Source organism: Aphis gossypii, chromosome X, assembly GCF_020184175.1.
Source record: "Aphis gossypii isolate Hap1 chromosome X, ASM2018417v2, whole genome shotgun sequence".
NCBI lineage: Eukaryota > Metazoa > Arthropoda > Insecta > Hemiptera > Aphididae > Aphis > Aphis gossypii.
In genome coordinates, this window is record NC_065533.1 from 55,363,130 (window position 1) to 55,388,435 (window position 25,306).

The 25,306-nt window shown below is 30.6% G+C and overlaps 6 protein-coding genes across 7 annotated transcripts; 2 read left to right on the forward strand and 4 right to left on the reverse strand.

Moving 5' to 3' along the window:
- The first annotated feature begins 227 nt into the window (after window positions 1–227).
- LOC114118981 (uncharacterized) lies at window positions 228–2,410 on the forward strand. The gene is made up of 4 exons (XM_027980433.2): window positions 228–714; window positions 790–1,017; window positions 1,092–1,655; window positions 1,720–2,410. Exons 1-4 carry the CDS (start codon window positions 545–547, stop codon window positions 2,336–2,338), a joined length of 1,581 nt encoding a protein of 526 aa, XP_027836234.1. The 5' UTR covers window positions 228–544; the 3' UTR covers window positions 2,339–2,410.
- Window positions 2,326–3,160, reverse strand: LOC114118985 (cysteine-rich PDZ-binding protein). Its single transcript, XM_027980438.2, has one exon. The coding sequence runs from the start codon at window positions 2,969–2,971 to the stop codon at window positions 2,618–2,620; it is 354 nt and encodes a 117-aa protein (XP_027836239.1). The 5' UTR covers window positions 2,972–3,160; the 3' UTR covers window positions 2,326–2,617.
- A 19-nt stretch (window positions 3,161–3,179) lies between these two features.
- Window positions 3,180–8,630, reverse strand: LOC114118983 (Na(+)/H(+) exchange regulatory cofactor NHE-RF1). The gene is made up of 2 exons (XM_027980436.2): window positions 7,797–8,630; window positions 3,180–4,396 (listed from the first exon to the last, which is right to left on the reverse strand). The coding sequence occupies exons 1-2, from the start codon at window positions 8,382–8,384 to the stop codon at window positions 4,187–4,189; spliced, it is 798 nt and encodes a 265-aa protein (XP_027836237.1). The 5' UTR covers window positions 8,385–8,630; the 3' UTR covers window positions 3,180–4,186.
- A 255-nt stretch (window positions 8,631–8,885) lies between these two features.
- On the reverse strand, window positions 8,886–11,947 carry LOC114118982 (ATP synthase mitochondrial F1 complex assembly factor 1). The gene is made up of 5 exons (XM_027980434.2): window positions 11,553–11,947; window positions 11,289–11,478; window positions 11,055–11,219; window positions 10,868–10,990; window positions 8,886–9,320 (listed from the first exon to the last, which is right to left on the reverse strand). The coding sequence occupies exons 1-5, from the start codon at window positions 11,801–11,803 to the stop codon at window positions 9,015–9,017; spliced, it is 1,035 nt and encodes a 344-aa protein (XP_027836235.2). The 5' UTR covers window positions 11,804–11,947; the 3' UTR covers window positions 8,886–9,014.
- A 2,156-nt stretch (window positions 11,948–14,103) lies between these two features.
- LOC114118986 (mannosyl-oligosaccharide glucosidase) lies at window positions 14,104–18,996 on the reverse strand. Its single transcript, XM_050205862.1, has 4 exons — window positions 18,709–18,996; window positions 18,361–18,639; window positions 16,529–17,893; window positions 14,104–16,443 (listed from the first exon to the last, which is right to left on the reverse strand). The coding sequence occupies exons 1-4, from the start codon at window positions 18,709–18,711 to the stop codon at window positions 15,067–15,069; spliced, it is 3,024 nt and encodes a 1,007-aa protein (XP_050061819.1). The 5' UTR covers window positions 18,712–18,996; the 3' UTR covers window positions 14,104–15,066.
- Window positions 18,997–19,392: 396 nt separating this feature from the next.
- LOC114118984 (ras-related protein Rab-8A) lies at window positions 19,393–22,771 on the forward strand. Of its 2 annotated transcripts, none has more exons than XM_050205869.1 (4): window positions 19,393–20,176; window positions 20,334–20,538; window positions 20,733–20,873; window positions 22,745–22,771. In XM_050205869.1, exons 1-4 carry the CDS (start codon window positions 19,992–19,994, stop codon window positions 22,754–22,756), a joined length of 543 nt encoding a protein of 180 aa, XP_050061826.1. In that variant the 5' UTR covers window positions 19,393–19,991; the 3' UTR covers window positions 22,757–22,771. The 2 variants fall into 2 exon arrangements, with proteins under 2 accessions (XP_050061826.1, XP_050061825.1); XM_050205868.1 differs by lacking the exon at window positions 22,745–22,771 and adding an exon at window positions 21,923–22,671 and having other exon boundaries at window positions 19,399–20,176.
- The last annotated feature ends 2,535 nt before the right edge of the window (window positions 22,772–25,306 follow it).

Below are 25,306 nucleotides of genomic sequence, written 5' to 3' on the forward strand. Positions count from 1 at the left end.
GCCCCTTAGCGTCCACTACAATTATTACACCAGTACACATTTTTACGATTGAAATAGTATTTATTTTTACGACTATATAGTGCTAGTGTAGATAGTACCGCAGATTCTTAATCTGTGATAGTACTATCTCAAATCGTGGTTAGTACCACTACTACCACTAGGAACTCTACGAAAGTGATATCGCGAGGAGCGGGAGCATTTCGACGGGTGATATCCGTGTATTAGATAACGGTGGAGTACGAACTACACGGTACGGTTTTGTTGTACGCTGACGAGTTTTTTTTTTTTTTTTTTACAGTTCGATTTTCTACTTCCTTCAGTCTGTTTTTTCGAAGAAGTTTTTCGTTTTTTTTTTCTGTTACCTCAAATGAACCGCACCAATGTTTATCGAATTTAATTTGTGTATTACCATCAGTAATTATTGTATGTGTTCGATTATGGTTCGTTTATCAATGCGGGACATATTTTAACGTCATTTCCGCGTTGTGCGTTCGGCGTACCTTTACTTACTATAACCTGTTTAGTATTTAAAGGCGCCGCCATCATGGACGCTACTGTTTATCCGGATTCCGACGAACCAAAACAAAAATGTCTATCCAAGTCAGAGTATAACGAAATGGTTGACTGGATAGACTCTTTGATCAAAAACAACCATGATTTTATTTTAAACCGGTATGGCCTTTTGGCCTCAAACACACTCAGCAGATACTCCCAGTAAGTGGTATAGATGTAGTACATATTTTGTTTTATTCATTCTATTGTATATTAAATTATATTTTTGTCGTGTAGCTTACATAAAAATACTGTACTAAGTATTATCGATGGTCGAATTCAACAATACGTTCGGTTTCGTCATCATAAGGTCTTTTCAAATACTTCTAATGCTAATTCCCCTTCACACTCTTCAGCAACATCTAGAATTTCTGCTACAGCAAAATCTAAGCTACTATCTAATCATCGTCAGCAAGACCATATTAATAAACAATTAATCAATTCTACAAAAACAATGAATGAGAGGCAAGAAATTTTTTAATTGAATACAATTAAATTTTTTTTTTTGTTCCGTATATTAATAATTTATGTATCTATAGGTACAAGGAATTAGTAGCCAATGGTACTGTATCATCTCCATTAATCGCATTAGCTGATAAACTGCGTATGCCAGCTATGTTGGTTGCAAAAGTTGTACTCGCCGATCAGATAAAAGAAGAAAAATTGAAACAGAAACTTGATCTGCAACATTCTAACAATGACGACAGTTTAAATAGTAGCATTGATACAAGTGGTGTATCAAATGCTAGTAACTTTCAAAATGATAGTTTTACTGAGTCAAAACAGAATGTAAGCATCAACGACTCGACAGCTAAAGAATTGGATATTTCAAATAGTATTGATGAACAGTTATCCAAACAGTTAAACTGGCTCACCTGTAAACTACGCTCAATGCATAAATCTGAATTAGCATTAAATCAATCTGATAATAGCTTGACTAATACTAGTCATTCATACAATATGCCGCCACCAACTAATCATACACCTCATCAATTGGCCATGTCTACTTGGTTGATACGTAAAGATCCACAGTTGGCTTATGAAGTATTTAAATCTTCTGTTGTTGATGGTTATTATGGATCATGTGTCGAATTTATCAAAAGGTATAATTTATTTGGTTTTTTTTTTTTTTATTAATTATTATCTTACCTTTAAATTGTCTTACAGCTGCAATGGCAAGCGCTTTGAACAAATTTTAAAACAAAATATGACGGGTTTGACCAAATCTCAGACGAACAGACCAGAAAGAAATTATACAACTGAAAAGGAATGTCGTCTTCGTGGTTTGGATATGACGCCTGATGTGGTTCTTAACGAACCTATTGCCATTTCTCTATCTGACGTTGACAATACAAAATATGATCAAGAATATACTGCAACTAATTATGTTGGAGGTAATGAAAATGAAATTAGAGTGCTCAATTGGATAGAGTCAAAAGCAATGTTTGGTGGTCCAGATCAATTACGTAAAGCTACTCAAGGCCAATTATTTCCTTACTGGAATCGTTATGGTCCTGGAGCTGTAATTTATTGGTTTGGACATATTTTGGAAGATAACGGAAAACATCATGGTGTCCATGCTGGTGTTTCAATAAACAAATATAATACAGACATCACTTCAACAAGCATTACTTCACCATCTAAAACTGATTTAGCAGAATTGTCTGCATTCAATTTTTGGTCAAAATATTGTTTATTAATGGACGGATTTCCTGCCTCTAATAAAATTGTTATGCATAACCATCAACATGGTTTAAAAAAGAAAAACTCAACTACAGTACAATGACAGTTTAATTATTTATACAAAGTAAAACAATAAAGTACAATTTTTAAAAAATAAACACACTATTTTGTAATATTTTTAGTTTAGTACATTAATTTGTGAGACCTGATAAAATAAGAATAAGTAATATACATATTACCATGATTATAAAATATAGAATCTATAATCAGTAACGTTACTCATTTACAATAGGACAATTTTACATTTAGTAGTGTAAAATTATTTCAGTTGTTACAGTTATACTGTAATTAATACATATTTATGTAACAGGTCAAATTTATTTCAAGTAGCAGATTGTTTATAAGATTTAGTGTTTAAAATGCGTACGCCACACATGGCACAAATACCTTTCTTATAAGCGCAACTCTGGCAATAGTGTCTACCTGGTTCATGCACCTTCTGTTTGCATATTCTGCACACGCCAAATGAGTACATAACCGAAGATGATCCCGTCTTAAGTGCAGATTTCGAAGACACTGTTGAGCCGGTTAGAGTCTTGATTTTTCCAATGGTTTGTAATCGTTTGTTGTCCTGTTTACTAACGGAATTCGTATCGATAGCATTACGACATCCCTGTTTCCAAGGATCGGGAGTGGCTGTTACACCCAATTTTTTCTCGCACTTCTCGCACACCATTTTAAACAAAAAAACAAATCTCGTAACCGTAATATTATACTATGCTGGTGTTCGTGTTTACGGGAACACGATTTATATTAATTCGTCGCACGAACGTAAACGGAAAACGCGATAACTCTAGCAGGTGATAAGGACGCCGCGTCAAATGATAAGCCGAGGAAGCAGGAGGCATGCAGTGGTACCGTGGAGGTAAACAATTTATTCCGTGTTCGAGAAATCATAATATATATTTATTGCATAATATTATAATATATAGAAACACATAGTATAATAATAATATCATACAGGTATTTCTTTTGGAGCAATAGGTTGTTTTTTTTTTTATAAACGTATAATTAAGTACTCTATATAAATGATATTATATTATAATGATAAATGACAATATATCGTGTAGAATAATAGTTTACTATGCGTAGACACCTACAGTAGCTATTTTTTAAATCGCCTATAGAATATATATTATCTTTATTTATAAAGGTCTGCGTACGACTACAATAATATAATATTTTCGTCGCGAGATTATTTACTATATAATGTACTAACCACTAAATTAATAATAATTAGTAAAGAATATTATATTATATTGTTTTTGTAACGACACGCGGTTATTGAGTATACGTAATGTTTTGTGTGCGTGTTTGCGTGTGTGCCATAAAATATTATATATATCTACGTAGTTTTCTTCTGGTTCAACAAAACGGAAAACATCAGAAAACGACGATAGACGCGATCGTACACACGCAGACACGTCATATTATACAGGTAATATAAAAAAAAAATATATGAAATACGTTTTTGATGTTTATATAAATTTAAATCGTACAACGCGACGACGGATTTCGCCGATATTCGAAACTGAGAAAAAAATAGAGAAAAAAAAATATACAACGGCATTGCGGCGATAAAATCGCATGCGCGGCTATATAGGTATATTATGTATAATAGACGTACCCTGTATAACCTTATATAGACTTTCGGACGGACGACGATAAATACTAAACGCTAAAGTACACAATTTTTTTTTTTTTTTTTTTCAAACACTTAATCGATATAAACTCACTTAACGCAATATGATAATATATTATTACGTATATATATATAATTATTATCCTAAAATTCACTAAAATAACTTAGGGCGCGTGTATTTAAAAATGCGTGTATGTATGTATGGGGCGTGTGTGTAAAAAGATTCAGCACGTTGTGCAGGTTTCGTTTTCACAACTTGTCGACGATCTCGTACTTTTTACGGAAATCTAACGATCCGTCTCCAGCACCCCCGGCGCGTCGCGAGTCTTGCTTCTTGCGCTCGGCCAATCGTCGGCGCAGCTCGGCAGCCGTCATGTTCAGATTTAACGTCGTAGTAGTGGTGGTGGTGGACGAAGTAGTAGAGTTTGCGGGCTTTGCAGTGTCGTCGCTGTGGTTCGGCTGCAAATCAGTATAAAAAAAAAAACGAGTACGTTTAGTACATAATATATTATATGTTATTTAAATTACATCATGATTTAAGTTTTCAACAATATTATTACAAGTGAAAAATCTGGTGTTGCAATTAGTGCCGGGTTATAAATTTAATATCACACATCACTGATACTTGTTTGTATACCTATCTTAAGAGTAATATAATAAAATTCACAGACGATAGACGCGCCTAATACGCATGTTTACCCCCTCCGTGCTTTAGTTTACCTTGAATAATTTTTTTACGTCTCACGAGATTTTTTTTTATAAATTGATATATTGTAATATTATTAGTTAGGCTAGTCTCGAGAGGGGGTGTAAGTGTAGAGGTTGTCACCCCACACCCGTGTATAACCAAAAAAAAAAAAAAAACTAAATGAAAATCGACAAGAAAATTATTACTGATGGACGATACCAATAAGAGTTCAGATAATATTATATCGAGATGATGTCGGGTGCACTAACTAATGCACTACATTATGTTCTCTCAGCGTTGAGACCTTACAGTAGTCCTGTGTTGTTAGCTTTAATATTAACGTTAGAATTGGCTCATTTTCAAACTTTAAAGTTAAGAACAGTATTTATTATGTTTATACAATATTTCAATTGGTCTGTACTCTGCAGTGTAATGATCATTTTTACATTGTTATTGTATTTTATAAAGTACTCATAAAGTCATAACTTTCATACAAATTGAAATGTCTTGTATAAGCTAAAGTACAAACACAGACGATTTCCTTATCTTTAATAGTTTGATAATATGGCAATTCACTCTATAATATTAAAGCTATAACAACACAAATTGGGTTTTCTGAACGTAAATTTATCGTGTTGTGTGTGGTTTAGAGAGAAAAAAATAGTGCGACTGACATCCAATCTAATAAATTTTTAATGACAAATCTAATTGGTCAACAAATAACTAAAATATGTTTATAGTTGCAGCAGCTGTGGATTGCAGTTGGTTAGGTTTTAGTGATATAAAAAAAAAAACTTATATTATTTTAAACGTGTACGTCATTCTACCAAAATTATTGTATATTACAAATTATCAAGTGACAATAAAAACAATCTAATTTGTTATAAACTTCTAGGGGAGGAGAAGACTAAGTGGACTTAGTCTCAAATTGCGCTTACGTAGTAACATGTAGCTAAAACGTCTATACATATATAGACCGAGTGGACGAAGACTGGAAATCGGCCATGGGAAACGGGTATAATTTAGTTATATTTATAAATTGTCGGCTTCAATATAATGTGAAATTATAATTATCGGACCAAGCATCGATTTCCAAATCGCCATTCCAGCCAGCCCACTCCTGCATGATCTTTTTATTCTAACGTAAAAAGACAATGGGAATCAAATTATAATATTTTATAATATTGCTTATGATTAAAATTTATTTTAAAATTATGAAATATATCCTATTATTAAATATGATATCATAGAATATTCAAATATACAATTTATTATTGCAATTGACCGCGTGACCACATAAAATTGCTATTGTAATATTGTATATGTTTATAAGTATCGTTAATGACTCACGATCTTACTGTGGGTTTTTGATTTAAAATTGACACTTCCGTAAATGGAAAATGTAAACACATATCGGCTATCAAATTATTGAGTACTGTTGCAAATTTACAATTTATGAGTGAGTCACGAGGCGGAATTTTCAGAAAATAATACTAGCTTAATATTAATATTATTTTGTTAATTTTGCAGGTACATCGTATTACGCACGTTTTCAAGAAATTAAAACTGCAATTTATTTTGTTTATACAGAACATAATTAGTACCTATTATTATTAAAATACATTCCTAATTGACTTTTAATATTTAATAATATATTTAATGGCTATATAGGTACATAATGATTTTAATTATGGTTTGGTTTAATCGCACCTATTTGTAAGCAAAGTATGTTGTTGAAAATCGGGTGTAAATGTGTAATTGACATCTTTCTGGCATGGGACACTTGATTTTTATTCAACTCGATATATACCGTATACCTAATAATACTAAATATTTAGGTACCTATACTACAAATTTATGTTTAAAACCATGGCGGGTATAAGAAAAAATATACAATTAATAACCTTAGTCCTTAAGACATTTAAAATATCATTTTACTTTCCGTTTGCGTTGCGTGTAAAATGTGATAATTATGAAATCCAATTTGTGTAATTACCAATACTTATTTACATACGATTACGTATTTATGCTATACCAAACTACTTATTAACATTATTTTTAAAATATAATCATAAAAATATACATAAATTATATTTAAAGAACAAAAAGTCTTGTTTGAAACTTCCGAAACGAATTTTTTACAAATTCACAGAACCGTTAATGCATGATAAGCATGCAGTTAGAGCAGACAAAATCATATGTGTCTAAAAGCTCGATATTTTATGAAGTGGTCTGCACTAATCTTATTAAACATCTCTCATACCAAATCGACGGTAGGTACACGGGTTGCGGGTTGGGCAAGTACCTACCTATATGTAAATATATACAATATACATATCATCACACCTATACGGAATAATGTGCGTGCAGTGGTCGCGCATTGAACAGAATAAACATTTTATGACGCAATTCGTGTACAAGTAGTCCAAAGGCTAATTAAAGTGGCAGATCTAGTCGACTATGACCAACTACAGTCCCCAAAAACGTATAACTTCGCCAGAGAGGCCGTTTAAAAGTATGATGGGAGGTACATTTTTCGTCGAAATCATATTTTACCCGTTTATCACATACTACACCTATGTAACTAAACTTTAACACTGCAGCGCTGTAATCTGCGAAAATGCCTACTACCTGTCGTACGTTCCGTGCATAATGCAATCGAATTATATCGCTGGCGTGCGGTATTACAATATTATAATATTTTTAGGTAGGTACCTGTGTGTGCGCCGAGTTACTGTAACATCACGAGCTGATGAAACGTACCTACCTACGTGTGGTATAATATTATACGGCACATGAACATAGTGGGGGCGTCCTCGACCGCGTTTTTCACGCGTCATACGGTGATGCCGCCAGAGTCCTTGGCTACAACCGCCGTCTGCCACCCACGCCCAACCGTTGGTCATACAGCGATATTATAATAATATTATAATATTTCTGTGTGAGTATTATATACGTGTACAATAAAGGCTAATCGTGGCGAATCCGACGCCGGCACAATCTCAAAATCCCAAACTAGATCGTATACTATACCGAACCGATCGCATAAGTAGGTACTTACCTGCTGTGTGCGAGGTGTAGGCAATAGGACCTACGCCGAACACAAAACTTAATAACGAAATCTTAGAATACTATAAATAAAAATTATAACGAAACGGGAAACAAACTCGCCTGCTGTGGCTTGTTTGCGACTACTTCGCCGGCGACCGCCGTCGTCGTCGTCGCCGCTGCGGTCTTTGGGCTCGTCGCGTTCTGTGGCGGCTGTTGAGCGAGACATTCGGGCGTAGGTTCCTCGGGCGTACGCAACACCAGCACTTGCAGTCCCATGTCGGCGTGCACTCTGATGCCCTTCTCCCTGTAGTACGTGTCGGCCCTGCGATCGACCACCAGCAGCGAACAGCGGCTGACCGCCGAGTCGTCAGCGTCGCCGTCGGCAGCCGAGCCCTTCTTGATGCGAGCCACCACCTTGGAGTGCGTCTCGCCGTCGATATCCACCCCGTCAACCTGCACGATCCTGTCGCCCTCCCTGAGGCCGGCGCTCTCGGCCGGGCTGCCCCGGTCCACCTTGCCGACGAACTGACCGCCGGAGAACGGCAGACCGCCGTTGGGCGACGAAGCGGACGTCTTGGACTTTTCGGCGTGCAAGTTGAATCCGTACCCGTCAAAGTGCTCGGGCCAGGTGCGCAACACGCACAGCCGGACGGTGGGCTCGGCCACCTGCTGCGGCTCCAGATCGTTGTTGGCGTCGTAGGACGACATGACGTGGATCGGCTAAAGTGTGTGTGTGTGGGTTAGGCGATGATGGGTTCGCTGCCTCACGAAAACCTTCCAAACCTCTGAGGTCGGTAACGGGTTGCGGTACGACTGTTTGACGCGACAGAGACGTCCGGCGACGGAGAAAATCGGAAAAACACCTGTTGGCGATAACTGCTACTAGAGTACTGCTGGCTCGGACTCGGTAGTAACGGGCGCTGTACACGGCACGGTAATATACGGCTAATACACCAGATGTGTGTGACAGGTGGCGGCCACGGTTACGGATAATGATCGTGCGTTACACGCTCGCGTCCGTTGCCAACATCCACACGATCGCGTTATCACGTTATCACTATCGTGGTGCCGAATACTTTAAGACAATGCGTAAAAAATTTAAAATGTCCTAATATTTCATTACGATATAATGAGATTAATACATATTAGGCGTTCACACATTATTAGGACACTGGTACATTACGTCCAAATAATATTCAAATAAAAACATTATTATTATTGCTAAGTAGTATTTATTTTAAACACACGTATTAGTTGTACACCTACTATAGAATTATATAAAAAAAAAAAAACCTATCTTTGAAAAACACTTGCTCCACTCTTATTAATTTACTTAAATTATGAAATGCTCAAGGTTTCTACTAGAGCAATGACGTCCGAGTGTTTGAATGTTACATCTCCTTCGTTGAATGATTTTAAAAGTTTTTCTTTGTCCTCAACTCCAGAATCTACTCCGTAAAATATACGCAACTGGTTAACAAGGCAAGCTGCTTCAGCGGCAGACAATAGTTTTCCATCGTATGTAGATCTCATCAAAACACACGATTCATTATCGGTTCCATTGTTTTCGATAGCTTTGTCACTGTTGCAAAGGTCAGTATAATATTCAACAGTCATACATTCTGGTGCGTTTTCGTTGTATGTCTAAAACATTAATATAAGTAATTATGTAATCGTTTAATTTATTAGGAAAAAATATTAAAAATTAAACTAGAAAATTGAATACAAGATTTCTTATAAATTGTTCTAATTATTTAGTTAAAAAAAATTAAAAATCGTTAGTCACAATTTTTTTTATAAACGTTTAATGTTCATATGCTTACGATCTACGTCAAAATTGCGAAAATTTACAAGTCATTTTGTAGTTGAAAATTCAAAAAACTTTGTATTTATATCTAAGGTTAAAAAATTCAATACTAAGTTTTACATAAATTTTCCTTAAAATAGATGTAGAGAAAACTCGAAGCGTCATTATAGGAAAAAATGTTATGATCGTCTAGATTTAAAAATTTTACGAAATCGCGTAACGATAACGATTTATTCTCAAACGATTTTCAATATTTTTTATTATTCAAAAAATATAAATCGTAGATACTTGAAAATGTCATCAATTATTTAAATTTTAAACTGGCTTTTTCTTTTAAAAATTTCGCTATTTTAAGGCTATTTATATGCATTTGAAATATTCGTTTTTATTTAGTTTTTTTTTTTCATAAATATCGATAACATTTTTTTGATTAAGTAAAAATACTTTAAAATTTAGTACAAAGTTCTCATGAGTTGGTGTTATAATGATTCAAAAACTATAAGAATACATAAGCAAAATTTTTTTTTTTATTAGCGTTTACATTTCACTATATTATATTTATAGAAATCGTCAAAATTATGAATATTTGTAAATTATTTTATATTTAAAAATTTATAAAAAATTTTGTTTAAGTAATTATGAGTTGAAAATTTAATACAAGATTTTCTATAAATTTGGCTAACAATAATTATAAAAGAAGTTGAGCGTTGACCAATTAAAAAAAATTTAATTTTAGTTTAAATTTTTATGAAATCAAAATTCACGCTTAAAATAATGATTTACTATCAAATAATTTTAGATTTATGTTATAGTTAAAAATTACTAGTCCTAAAAACTTGAAACATATACCAGTTGTTCAAATTGGCATTTTCTGTACAAGATTTAATTTTAGGCTATTCAGATCATTAAAACATAAAATGCCTTTTTTACCACACAATGGAAAATATATTATATCCTATACTGGCAAATCATCTTCGTTCAGAATCGTTTTTTGTATACAATGATACCTAACAATGGGTTTAAATTTAACACACCTATTATAGTGACTTATTCTATGTCTGAGGTCTACTGATACCATTGTACAGCAGAGTGTTACCCACTTGACCACCTTTTTTAATATTAAACTTTTGACTATGTAATTTTAATTTATCTTGTACAGCTTTAGATTTTTTATTATATTAACAATTTATTGAATATAAACTAGAAATTTTAAGCCAAGTAATTCAAAATTGAATTAAATAAATCATCTAACATATGAAATAAAAGTAATTGTGTATTAAACTTTTTGCAACTGTTATTAAAACTTAATAGTTATAAAATATTTAAATAATAAATTATAAAATATTGTCATCGCTCGTCACATTAAAAATTAAAATATGTTTACCTGATAACTAATCAATGGTGTCAAGTGAACTGTGCAATTTGATGTTGAATGTTCTTGATAGTGCTGGAACTGGGCAAATATGAACTCGTAACCACTAGTGTTGCGTGGAAGTGGTAATATGAACTGAAAATATACACTTTATTGAAACCAGTGTTTAATAATTTAGGTTGTGAAAATACTTGAGTACCATGGGGTATTTAATAGACTGATTATAAAATTTTTCAAATTGATTTAAAGGAATAACTGCACTCAGAGTTTCATCACGGGTCCTATGGTATGCCAACCATATTTCAGATACATCTCGCCATGATTTATCTCGTAACAATTCTATGTTCATAACTTGTTCTAAAGTCTATAAATCAATATAATTTGATAACTTTATACAATTGAAAAAATGTGTTTAGAAATTTTATTTAGGTACTTTTGGTTTAATTAGTAGTGTCTGGGATGGTCTTCGTTTTGGTTTTGCTTGTGGTTTAGTTTCAGTACTGTCATTTTTGTCAGACACTGTTTCTGTAGTATTTACAACTGCTGCATCAACAGAATTAACAGTCTCTTGTTGTTTTTCACGTAAGCGCCGTAATGCTTCTCGGTAGGCAGTAGCATTTTTTCTATAGTATAAAAACAAAATATTTTTTTCTTTTGAACAATTGTTGCTAATAAGATAAGTATAAGCTTTTTTTACTTTTTAAGATCTCGCAATTTCTCGGCATAAGCTGTGTAATAAGGGTTGTTTTTTAAAGTGTCATCTTCACTGTCTGAAGATGACGATTGTTGTTGAAATGAACTAGACCTTTTAACTGTTTGGGCGAGTCCATTGTTATTAGCCACCGCATTTGAAGCAACAACTTTTAATGCATTGCTGGAAGTTGCTATATGTTGTTGAAACTTCAAAAGACTATTATGTAACATATGACGGTTTAACGCCATCAGCATTTTGGTAACGTTTGATGATTAATAAATTAATTAGGTAAATTGAAACGAATCAAATGTTTAAATAAAGATTCACGAACATCTAATCGAAGCTATATGAATAACAGAATGAGAAGATCTACCTATAAAAATTAAATTCTCGAGTTTCAATGATTGATACTATCAAATTGATAACGAAAACATAATAATAACAATATTGTGATAACAACATAACTGCGTCAATAGGATTCACACTAGGTACAAGCAGATACTATAATAATTGATTTTAATAAATTATTAATTAATATTCTAAGACAACAATGGGTGGATATTATATGTTATAATACCCTTATATTAATAATTGTTAACTGTTTAGTGATTGATGATTAAAGTAAATAACAATAAACAACTTCAAGAAACAAGACACAACTAATAACTATACAAGTAAATACTAAAAACTAAATAATAATACATACAATCATTTGAATCATAAAATAATAATTTAAACAAAAGTCTATAGTTCAATATTTGTAAATTACTGATAATAAAACACAGTAACAAGTAATGATTTTATAAATCATTTTTACAAATTTCTTCTAATAAAGTATTAGTAAAATATTTTTTGAATTATACAAATGCCTAATGTTTAAAGGATTCAATAACAAAACAAACATCAAAGTCAATATGAATATGAAAAATACTAAATAGCATTATACTTCGACAATGGTATATCAAAAGTAACTTAAGTTTTATTTCCCAAAACTTTTAAATGCTTGCTGAGCGATGGGCTAAGACAAAATCATTTTTCTTTAAAGGTTATCACTCAATAATATAATGGTTAGAACATTGAACATGAAACTTATGTCCTGTTTATGTTATAGATAATCAGTATAAGGTTAAGAAATAATCTCTAAGTATTTGATACCTACATTTCTATTGTTTTGAACCATTGATGTTTCAACAATTGTTAATTTATAGCCAAACATGAAATAATAATAAATAAAATAAAATTGATGTTGGTTTTTTTGAAACAGCCAAATATCTTTACGTTGACCTTGTGTAATTATGAAATTATACAATTGTTATATTTATTAACTTGGGTACAAAATCCAAATTGCAAATATTTATATTCTAGGGGATTTTCGTGTCTAACATGTTCATTTTCATTTTTCACCCATTTTGGCATTATTATAATTTCATTATGAATTGAAATTTACTTACAATGGAAGAAATTTATAATGGTTATTGATTATACTACAAATTATGTAGTAAAAAAATATCTTTAAGAGAACATGATGCCTATGTGTATTGACTTACAAATGTACATGGAAAATTTGCATTTAACAGAATCTATTTTGTGTTGTTAATTTCATGATTACAGTAAATTTAACTATTATCAAATTAAAAGTAAGAATAACAGATAATACTATGTTTTATTTTTGAAGTTTAGGTTTTAATATTTTATACATTAAACGTATACTTATAACTACTCTTTAAATTAAAATATTAATAAAACAACAAATAATATCTGTGTTTCTAGGAATATTTAATTTTATATTATAACTAACAACACAAAATTATTTCTATACTAGTTTTTCTCAGTGAGGCCCATTAATCTTTCAATATTAATTTAAATGAAAAAAATTAAATAAATATTGAACTCAGATTTTTCTATGTTGTGCATTTAATGTTTGTAAGATGGAATCAACACAACAAGCATTATGATCATATTAATTAAATCGGTAATGGTACTCAAAATCAAAATATTTTTTATATCTAGATTTAATAACATAACTTCTTCTTTAAATAACTCTGATAGATATTATTTACCTATTATTATTATACATTTAAATGTTAATTGAAGTATGAAAGTAATCTATGAACTGATGCCTATGCTCCTAGTTATTTATTAGCCAATATTTTTAATTGTGTCTATAACATATTTATACTACATACTATGTATATAGGAATTATTGAATATAAGAAACTGAGCTCAAAAGAGGTTGATGAGCCAGGTAAGGCCTATAAACTACTCACTTAAAAGATCAGTCCGTATTGTTAATATACCATTTCTTATCAGTAATATTCTGTATAATTTATAAGTGAAGATAGAAAAACAATCATGCCTCTGAAAATAGCTACCCATTATACTCAATATTATCAATAATTTAAACTACTATAATAGTCATAAAAAATTTAGATAAGTTAACTATATTATAGATAATAATTTATAAATATTAGTAGTACCAGTATTATAAATTTTTGTAAATACTTCAAAATAATGTGTCTATAACTAGATGTCTAAAATAAAATTAACATGTATGTACATAGAAATTTTTATTTATTTTAAAATGTAGAATATAATTGCCTTGTATAAAGTTGTAATAATAACAATAAGATCAGTCCCCTAATTATGAACAAAATATTTATTAGCATGTACAATCATTTTTATCAAAACTAAACTTAATTAGTATTTTGTACTCATAGTACTAGTAAAAATAAGTAAATAAAGTAAAATATATTTAATGACTAAAAATAATACTTATATATAATATATTTATAAAATATAAGTTAACAAAGTTTTTGAATTTTTAGATATTAAATTATAATTATGCATACATTACACAATGTATATATATAACCATCTGTCCTTAAGTATTTCATTTTGGTAACAAAAATGTATTGCAGACTAATTAGTCATAAGAATTTTTAAGTTAATATTATGAAAGACACTAACCATTCGCCCACCCTTAGCGGATGTCAGCGCAGTGTTTGTTTTCTCTTTCTAGTCACGCGCAACATACACAAAACATATTCATTTAAAAATCATTAATCACATACTTTTGAGTATCTTAGAGTGAAATCATTCATTATAAAAGTTATAGAGAATATTATTTATGAGGGTATAATATCAATTTGTCTAAATATTTCCTCACAATAATTCAATATTTATTTAAATTTATGATTTTTATTCATTTTTAAAGTTGAATATAAAGTTAAATAATAAAAATAATGAAATCTATATGTTAAACTCTCAAAAATATTATCCCTTATAATTTTTGTAAATGTGATTTAACTTTTAAATTTCTTAAAAAAATCATAAAACTGATTTTTATTTTCAGGTCTGAGAGAAAAAACAAATATTGCACTGACCTCCTATAAACTCTATTGGTATAATAAAAATAAAATAATTATTAATTTTCTAATAAGTGTACATTTATAATATGAAGTGTGTACTTGATTGTATCTAAACAACAAAAATAAATGTGATGTACATTAATAATTATTTAATAAATTTCAGCCATAAGAAGTACAACATTTGCTGACCATCCTGTAAATGGTCTAGTTCCTTTGCCTTTGTGAATTAAACCCAATATATTATCTGATATTGGTTCATCTTCATATTGTTCCCATACATAACCAGTACGCTTCCATTCTTTGTACACACATTGAATCACATCATTGCGTATTTTATCATATAATCGTGCACATCTTTGTTTTGTTTTTACATCTAAGTACCGTATTGGTTCCAAGTGTTCATATTCATCATTATTTGCATAAGTAGACTCGGTCTCTTCAGGTAAATTGGCATAGTAGTACAAAGATGAACATGCCAAGTATTGCATATTAATCCAAACAGAGCCACGCCAGTACGGAGGGTCATGCATAGTATTTCTTACTTTGTATAGTGGTGAACTTTTTGACAAAGATCTCAAGCCACAACGTTTAGTCAATAAACTATGATTTTCAGGATTGCTATTATTAGTTCCTTCTATTAGGTCTAGTATTGCATTTAAACGCTGGGAATTCTTAACTAATCGAAAAAACATTGGAAATAGTGCATTATACCCCACATGTGAGTCAACAAAACGCCATTTTGGAGAACTCTTTCGTCCCACTACCCTCACAGAATCTTGCATTCCTTTTAATTTTTCTAATCTTACATCATCTGTGTGTATACCATAATCGGCATACATTGGAATTTTAGATGAAGATGTTTGAGATGTGTCATTATTTCCCTCTGCCCAATGCAATCGATCCAAATTTTCGACCAACATCCAAAAATGTAATGAATATTTATTTTTAAATTTGGTTGTTCCTGGTGGTTGTAAATAATTGTGAAGATTATTCATTATTCGTGCACCGTGAGCCATCCAGCAATGTAAATCAACATGACGTTCTGAAGCATCGACATCAAAATCTATAACTCTTTTTAATATACTATCGATGTTTGAAGTTCCGTCGTCGTTGACAGGATGAGATGATCTGGGATAATCATCCATTCCCGAAGTTAATGTTTTTGGGTTCAATTCCTTGTTAGTTATTGCGTCACGTCCTCTCCAACGATATCCAATAAATCTTTTTTCTAGATGAAACTCAGAATTGGTCGAATGTTTAGTATAATTATTTACAGCTTTTTGAGTACGGTTAAACCATGTATACCATGCTTTAAGTCTTGGATATAATTTTTGTAATGTATTATCAATTTCATCAAAGTTTAATTTTTCTTTATTATTAAGCATATCATCTTTGGCATGTCGACGTTGTTTAATCTGTCTTAGTAATAAGTCAACAGTAAGTAATAGCGCTGGTGGATTGGCAGCTCGTGAACTTTGAACCACAAATTCTTCTGGTACTCTGGATCTGGCTTCTGAGCCTAGAATCTTTGATCATATTTAATTATAATTAACAATAAATAATAATCAATATACTACAAAATAAACAAATAAGTTTTTAATGTCTTATCACCTGTTCTCTAGGTATCCATCCTTGGTGATTTAACAAATCCATCCAATGCCCTAAAATATGTAGTTCTAACTCAACACTCCATCTCCCCAACATTAGACCATGAAAACCATCATCCCATAAAAAACCTCTAGGAAACTGTGATCTTGATGGAACTGCCGTCAGTAGTCCTGCCCTCCAATACTTTACAGCATCCACTATATCTATTTCTGATACACCGCCATTGTTTAAATTATTTTCATCATCGTCATCCCTAACTAGAGATGATCCGTAAAAGTACCCTAAGCTCCCAGCCATGTTACTAAAAGTAACTTTTGCAAAATTTAGTAATAACGATTTTTCAGCTGTATCTTTCATTTTAATCGGAAATGTATTTTTAAATTTTTGTTGAAATCTATTACTGTATTCAGTATGGACAGAACTAAATGTATTTCCCACTAATAAAGGAGCTGTATCTTTAAATAAAGCTGCATTTATATGTTTATTTTTTTGAGTATATGCTATATCTAGAGAATAACTTCTAAATTTAGATGTAATATCTTTCTTATTATTAGGACTAATTGTTATTTGTAAAGCTACAAAATTTTTCAAAAGATTAGGATTTTGATTACTATTATCATGTATACTATACTTTTCATCTACAAGCATTATTTGTGAACTGATTCCAGGGTCTTTTACAGGTTGCCGTCTAATAGCCATTGATTTTGCTAAGCATTGTTTTAACATAGCTGTATTGGGACACCATAAACTACTTATACTTGTGTTTATATGTACCAATGATGCACTTAAGTTATTTTTATTGTTGGGCGGAATCGGAATTACAGACATTTTAAAGTCACTTAGACTTGGAGTAGAGCCTGTAATTGTTACTAAAGGAGTACCTAATTTATCATCTACACCTTTTTGTATGCCAAGAGAGTATTCTTTTTTATTCAATAACTGTTCATCTTCTCCAGGATCAATATAAACATACCATACTAGAGACACTGATGACACTGAATTATTTGTTTCATACATAATTCGTGTAGTCCAATCAGTATTTGATGTATCTGTTTTTCTTTTATTATTTGGTCTCAAAAATATGGTTTGTAATTTAAATCCATTTTCTTTTCCATCATTTATTACTTGATGTCCATAATTTACAGCATCGTGCTCCACATAACCATAAACTAAATTTTCATGAGCATTATCACACATATGACGAATTGAAGAATCTATTGATCCAGTTCTCATTAAATTTTGTTGTGTGTACCACATAAGGCCAGCAGCGACAGAACCTTTTCCTAATGGTTCTTTAGTTCGTAATCCAAAGTATGCACCAGGTCTGTATGTTCCCCATAGTGTTGGATCATTGTTTTTCTGTATAACCTGCAAGAAAATGTTAGTATAATAAAGATACTAATCACAATTTGTCAAACTGAATGATTACAATAATATTATGAAGTAAAAAAAAAAAAAAAAAAAAAAAATGCCTAATAAAAATTTATTAAAATAAATCTGACTATTATTAAATATACGAGTTTTATTATTCTTTTTTGGGTAAATATAAAAATAATTTAATTTCATGATTAATATAATTTCTACAAAGTTAAATTAATTTAAGATTTGTAAAAGTGTATCTACTTAATGTTAAAAGATTGTTTACAGTTAAATATAGGTAATAACTTTATTTAATTTATTTTAATAAGCATATTCACATGTGTTAACAATTAATAATTTTTGTAGAATATAATTTTTAAGAAAATGTATATGACCTAATAGATTTTACTTAATGGAAATTAAATTAAATTATTTTTATACACCCTATTCGCTCAAATAATGTTAAAATAGTATACTTTTGGCCCCTCGTATGGATAGTTGACAGCTCGCGTATCTAAGTATCCACGATAGGACAATGCTACAATTGCAATAAGTAGTATAATTGTTGAAATTATCCATGTTCGACTCAATGTAAACTTGTCATCATCAATACTGTCCCGATTGCTTTCAGATTGAGCTTTCAGTGGTCGACGTCCTTCTGTTCTAAGGATGCCCTGGCGATCAATGATAGCAGTCGTCGGAGAAAATCTCACAGTTGGAGCCGGGGAGCTGATTTTCTTTTTAACTGCAACACCCTAATCAATAACGACATTTAATAATTATTGTACTGATCGACAATAAAAAATTTGACGACGAGTACGTACCATGTTTATGAACGCGGTGCGACACTAGAAAACAATTACGACGACACATAAATACGAGTGTCGCGTAATATACAATCATGAAAACAACGATAATTTGTAATAAAAATCCGTAAAAATGTAACAAAAAATTATAATTATTAAGTATTCATCACAATAACAGTCGACGTGCCGTGTTATCGGTTGTTATCACCGTTGGATACCGTCTTATCAGCCGGGCGGTTACGTGGGCGAGTTCTGAGATAATACGGGGAAAAAAAATTGAAAAAAAATTGTGAGTACAAATTGTGTTCAGCCCTTACACCGTGTTAAATTACAAAATTGTATTATCGTATCGATACAATAACGTGTAAACAATAATATTGTGCCCTCGGCGTGCGCGGGGGGATACCGACGAAATTCGTTCGTCCGCCCCACCACCGCGTTTGCAGTCTAGCCATAGAATTTTGCACAGCTGCATTTTAATATCGGCGGCCCAGGCTTGTACACACACACACACACACACACACATATACGACACACACTTTATGCACCCACACAACACACACACACACAAGCACGCCCCACCGAAGTCGTGAGATAATTGCACGCTGTGCAGTGATTATAATATTAAAAAAAAAAAACATTGATAACGGGTGCCCTCGGTCGTTCGCAGCCAGCGGTGAGCGGAGTGAGAGTGACTAGATAAAAAAAAAATATTGTTATTATTACCTACTACTTTGCTCAAGGAAACGGATTATAATAATAATAATAATAGTAATAATAATTATTACACATATCGTTTGTTGCAGTAGTGTTGTACAGTCAACCAGCGTTTCGTTACAACGAATGTCGCCGTTCACTGTCGCCACCGCCTTCGCCGTTCACAGATCGCGATCGACACGCCGTGTGCAATCATCGTCACTATCGATACGCGAACGAAATTCGACAATAATAATTATGTTCTTACGGTAATGTGTGTGTAAACGTTATTTAAATCCGTCGTCATCGCTCTCGCAACAGCTACCGTCGTACTCGCTTCACACACTCACACACACACACACACGCATACATATTCATAATAATATTCAACAGTCAAGGTACATTCAATAAACATACACATCACATCACACTAGTTTTGTATTGATATCGTTTTCGCGCTTTGGTACTTTTGCTCGTCGCGCAGAGTAACCCGACGTGTGTTCGTTCGCACGTTTTGAACGACCAACGTTTTATTCGTCCGTCCATCCGTCCGTCTGCACCACCGTCGGACAACTACATCGACAGCATAATATCCACCGCTCACGATGGCCAAGACCTACGACTACCTGTTCAAGTTGTTACTGATCGGTGACTCGGGTGTGGGAAAGACGTGCGTGTTGTTCCGTTTCAGTGAAGATGCGTTTAATACGACATTTATATCTACCATAGGCATTGATTTCAAAATACGAACCATTGAAATGGATGGCAAGAAAATTAAATTACAAATTTGGTGAGTGTACTTACGTGTTTCAGGTCATCTTAGTATTGCAGTGTCGTTAGAAACTTCACTTTTATTTTGTGCCTAATGAGTTTTAAATACATTTTCTATTCCTATTCTTGTTTGTGTTTTCGATTTCAAATAATTCCAATTAATTGTTGTCTCACAGGGATACTGCTGGTCAAGAACGTTTTAGGACAATTACGACAGCTTATTACCGCGGTGCCATGGGAATTATGTTAGTATATGACGTCACCAATGAAAAATCATTTGACAACATTAAAAATTGGATACGTAATATTGAGGAAAATGCATCAGCTGATGTAGAAAAAATGCTACTAGGGAACAAATGTGAACTTAATTCAGGGCGTCAGGTAAATGTCACTAAAAATAGATATATTAGTTATATTACTCAATGAATTCTATTATCTAGACAAAAAATAAAAACAAATACATACTTATATACAACATTTAATTGACGAAATACCTAAAAAAATGTTCATAACTAACTAGAGTTATAAAGTAAATTTAAATTGTTTTTATCCCTGTTTTTATTTATTTATTATAGGTATCAAAAGAACGTGGTGAACAATTAGCAGTAGAGTATGGTATAAAATTCATGGAGACATCAGCAAAAGCTAGTGTCAACGTGGAGGAAGCTTTTCACACTTTGGCCAGAGATATCAAGACAAAAACAGAAAAAAAACTGGTTAGTTTACTTGAATTTAAATTAGTACAGTACTTACCTATTAATTGTTTATAAATTTCAAAAAATATATACATTTAATTTTTATTATGTAATAATTAATGTATATGTTTTTGCTATATTTTTTTTTTAAACATCATTCATTGTTGCTGTTGCTGTCGACGTTGGATAATATGGATTTTTTTAATTTCCCAATTCAATGTTGGTGTTACACAGAAGGTTAGAGTGTGTATGTGTGTGTGTGTGTGTGTGTGTTTTGCAATTACGAGTAGTTGTATAGTGTTTGGGTTTTAATTAATTGATTTTTTAGAATTCTCGCCTATCTTAATAGTTTTATTAAGATTGAATAAATAAATATGTAAATAAAATTAATGGAGTGTTAATAAAACAATGACAATACTTAAAAAGTATGATTACACCAAAAATATTAATTTCAATTTGTTTGAATTAATTATTTTTATGCATTCAATTTGGCTTTTATGTTTTAATGATAATCTTATTACTAGTGGTTTCCAAATTTTTTTGATACGTGATGCCCTTTTTAAATTATAGCTTTTTTATGGTGTTACTATTTTAAGCATTTCTAATCTTAAGAATGTCGTCACTTTTTTTGGATTTCCAAATTACTTTTAGACTCAATATTACCTATATTATATTAATTTATTTTATTAATTTATTTTATTACACTTAAGCCTTTTTAAAGACACTCTTTAATATCCCGCAACATACACTTTGGAAATCACTACTTATTTTATTTATTTTACATTGTTGTTAATTTAATATTTAACAACTGATTTAGGTGTGTTTGATTAAATTTATTTGTAGTTAATTATTTAGTAACTTGTTTTGTTTGTACTCTTGTTGTAATATTTATTTTGGAAAATATTTTTATTTTTATTTTTTTTAGCTAAATAATTGTTAAATAATAGCATTTTAAGAATACACAAATTACTAAGGTTTATATTTTTATAGTTTAATTCAAATATTTTTTTAAGAATTTTCTTTTACATATTTTGTGTTCTAACCTCCTATTTTTTTTTTATACTCTGCAGGAAGCATCAAATCCTCCCAAAGGTGGTGTGCAATCTAGTGGTGGTCACCATTTAAGGGATAATAATGGAACAAAGAAACTTGGTCAAGGTGGTGGAAGTGCAGCAGCACTCAATTGGTTGTCATCAAGATGTACAGTACTTTGACCACGATTAGCATATCATGGTTCAATTAAACAACAACAAATGTACACCTTGAATACCATTGTCAACATGACCGTTAATTAAAAAAATTATTATATTGTCTTTCTCTAATACTAATAATTGTTTTTAATGGAAACTGAATCTCTCCGGTATTATGTATTTCTTAATTATATGAAAATACGATCTTTCATTTTTTTATACGTACAATTTTTTTTTAAATTGTAGAAAGTAATTATATAGGAAATATATTGTTGTTTGATTAAGTTGAAAAGCAATAATATTATTATTTCACATTTATGATTTTCATTTTATAAGTTGAACAATTTATTTTGCAATATTTCTATCCAAGACTTATCACTTTTTAACTTTTTACTTTTTAATTGTTTAACTTATAGGTTATCATCATATAATATATTCTGTTTTTCATCAATTTTATATATTAGTAAAAAAAAAAAAAAAAGCCGCAGACAAAAACAACACATATGTTCTTTATTATTTTATTTTATATATTGTAATATATAATAAATTATATATACAAAAACATTTTTCAATACTTACATTATTATCATTACTATTTTTTAATAATATACAATTATTCATACTAATTATATTATTATTACCATTATCCATTATTGAGGTATATTTATATTATAGGTATACTGAAAATTTACAAGGTAAAAAAAGGAAGCATAAAATACATTTGAAACCTGATAATATAATAATGATTTACAACTCTACAAACTGAAATATGCTTAACAATTCATTATTTTAGATTTACCCTTATTAATTTACTGCATCTACACAGTCTCGATTCTTTTTTTTCCTTCTTAATCCAAAGATTTTATACAAAGTTAATTCCAACTACATACATTATAGCTATGTTCGATGGTGCACCGATAAGAGACAAGAGTTATAAAAAAATCAGTCTGGTCATGATTGTCATAAAACTAATTTTAGTTTTTGTTTGTTTTATCTCCCTTCTTAATAAGTTATTTTTACACAACATAATGTGTAAGTAACCTGTTCAGTGTACCTAAATGCTACAAGTAGAGTTATACAATATATATTATTGAACTGCTACATCAAAAATAATAATTAAAAAAAAATAAAATCATGATTAAATTTTTTATTAACATTTGAAAACGTACCACTAAATAGAAATTAATACATAGCCTAATAAAAGGTAAAGTGATACCTATTAAAAACTCACGAAAGGCAATAAAATACCATATTTTCCATTGAAAGAGGATTGTTTATAAAATGTAGTTCATACCTATAATCAAATTATGAATAATAATACTGCTTACTAAAATATTGTCTAAATTCTAAAATAGAGGTTCCCAACCTTTTTGGTGCTACGGACCACTTGGAGAACTTTCAAAACGTCACGGACCACCTTAATTGTAGGTATTCTTTATTTTTCTTATATACATATAAGAATCAATTTTTTCACATATTTTAGAATTTAGATTATGAATAAAGAAAAAATAATGCTCCTTATAGCAGGCTTTTAATAATGTTTATAATTGATCATTTTTTATTTAAGTTTAAAATAACTAACAATTTAGCACAAATTACTATTCTTAAAGAATGTACTTACATCTGCCGGCTGCCGCTACAGGTAATCTTAATGTACAAACAAGATAAAATTATCGGTTGAAATAATAACATAAATTTCACTGTATAATATAAATGTATAAATAAACGACGTACTATTCACTGTTCAGTATTTGTGTTATGCCTCAAAGGAAAATGAAATATTTTAAATATTTTAAAATTGTATAAGTACGGCTCGTGGACCATCTTACAATGTCTCGCGGACTATAATAGGCTCCCAACCTATGCTATAGAATATCAAACTCAAAGGACTTTTTTTTAAATACTTGCTGACTGTTAATCATTTTATATGTATCTCTACTTGTTATTTTAAAATAAGATCGATTTTTAGAAAGAAAAAGCAAATTACGATTTCTCAGACAGACGAGTAGTAATGTAGGTAATATAACTGTATAAGTATTTTATATAATATCATATTATTTTATAGTTAATGACGTCAAAGAGTAAAAATAAAATAATTAAAAAGCTAGGAAAATTGGTACCGTTTTGTTGTAGGTACATTAGGTGTCGACTGGGTATTATTACTATTATGGTAGGTAGTGTGAAATTTTAATTCAATAATATATATGTGTAATGTGTATACAAAATACAATTCAGATTTCTGAGCCCGGAGGCCCGAGACTGTATCTCAAGTTAAATCACCATGTAAGTATATTTCGTGATGGTTTTTTTTTTTTTGATAAAGCTATCAAAGCCATTTGTTTTATTTTTAGCATTACTTTTCTACGATAGGTTGATATAATTAATTCTCGGATAATTTGGTATTTAATTATTATAAATTATAATAATACAAATATACAATATTATATCAATTTATACAACTCGAAATTTAATTTTATCTTTCTGTAAATACCGTAACACATCAAAAATAAGTTCATACTAATATACTGTTCAACTGTTGTATGAATTATGAAAATATAGAAAATATCTTAAAAATTTCCTAAAATAATGTTTGATTATAACAAAATAATATTGGCATCGTTATTTTTAGTTTAGAGAACTAAGAGAAGTAATTTGGTCCAAATTTGAATTTAAAATATTTATTAACAGTAATTTCCACTAAATATTATTTAGATTTTACGGGAATTTTAAGTGTATAAGTTTGAACTACTTATGAGAAATCTTGATTAAATTTTCAAAAGTTAAGTATAAAAAAAAAAATTTCACAAATTTGCAACTATAAACAATTTGCAATTTTTTGTGATTTTATGAATTTTGTCAAAATTCTAACTTTAAACACGTATAAAAATGTATTATGACCATAAATTTTCGATATTTTTTAATTGAGAAATTAAAAATGTATGAGGAACTTAGTTAAATTTTTAAGAATATTGCTCAAAAATAGTCGAAGTATTTTGATCTGTTCAAATGCCCAACTGTTCATTCGTACCATTTATTTAAGGGTCATTTATTTTGGACTGTTTTGTAAAGTATTAATTTCATTTGAAAATAGTTCATAATAAAAAATAAAAATCAAATGTTTGTAGAGGCTAATGACAAGTGATCAACATTTTCTTATATAGGCATCCGTTTGTAAGTTTTTAACAATTTTTTATTAAAATATACATCATATAGTAGTATAGTACACTAAATATGTTTAAACAGTTTAGTTAGTAGGTACATATT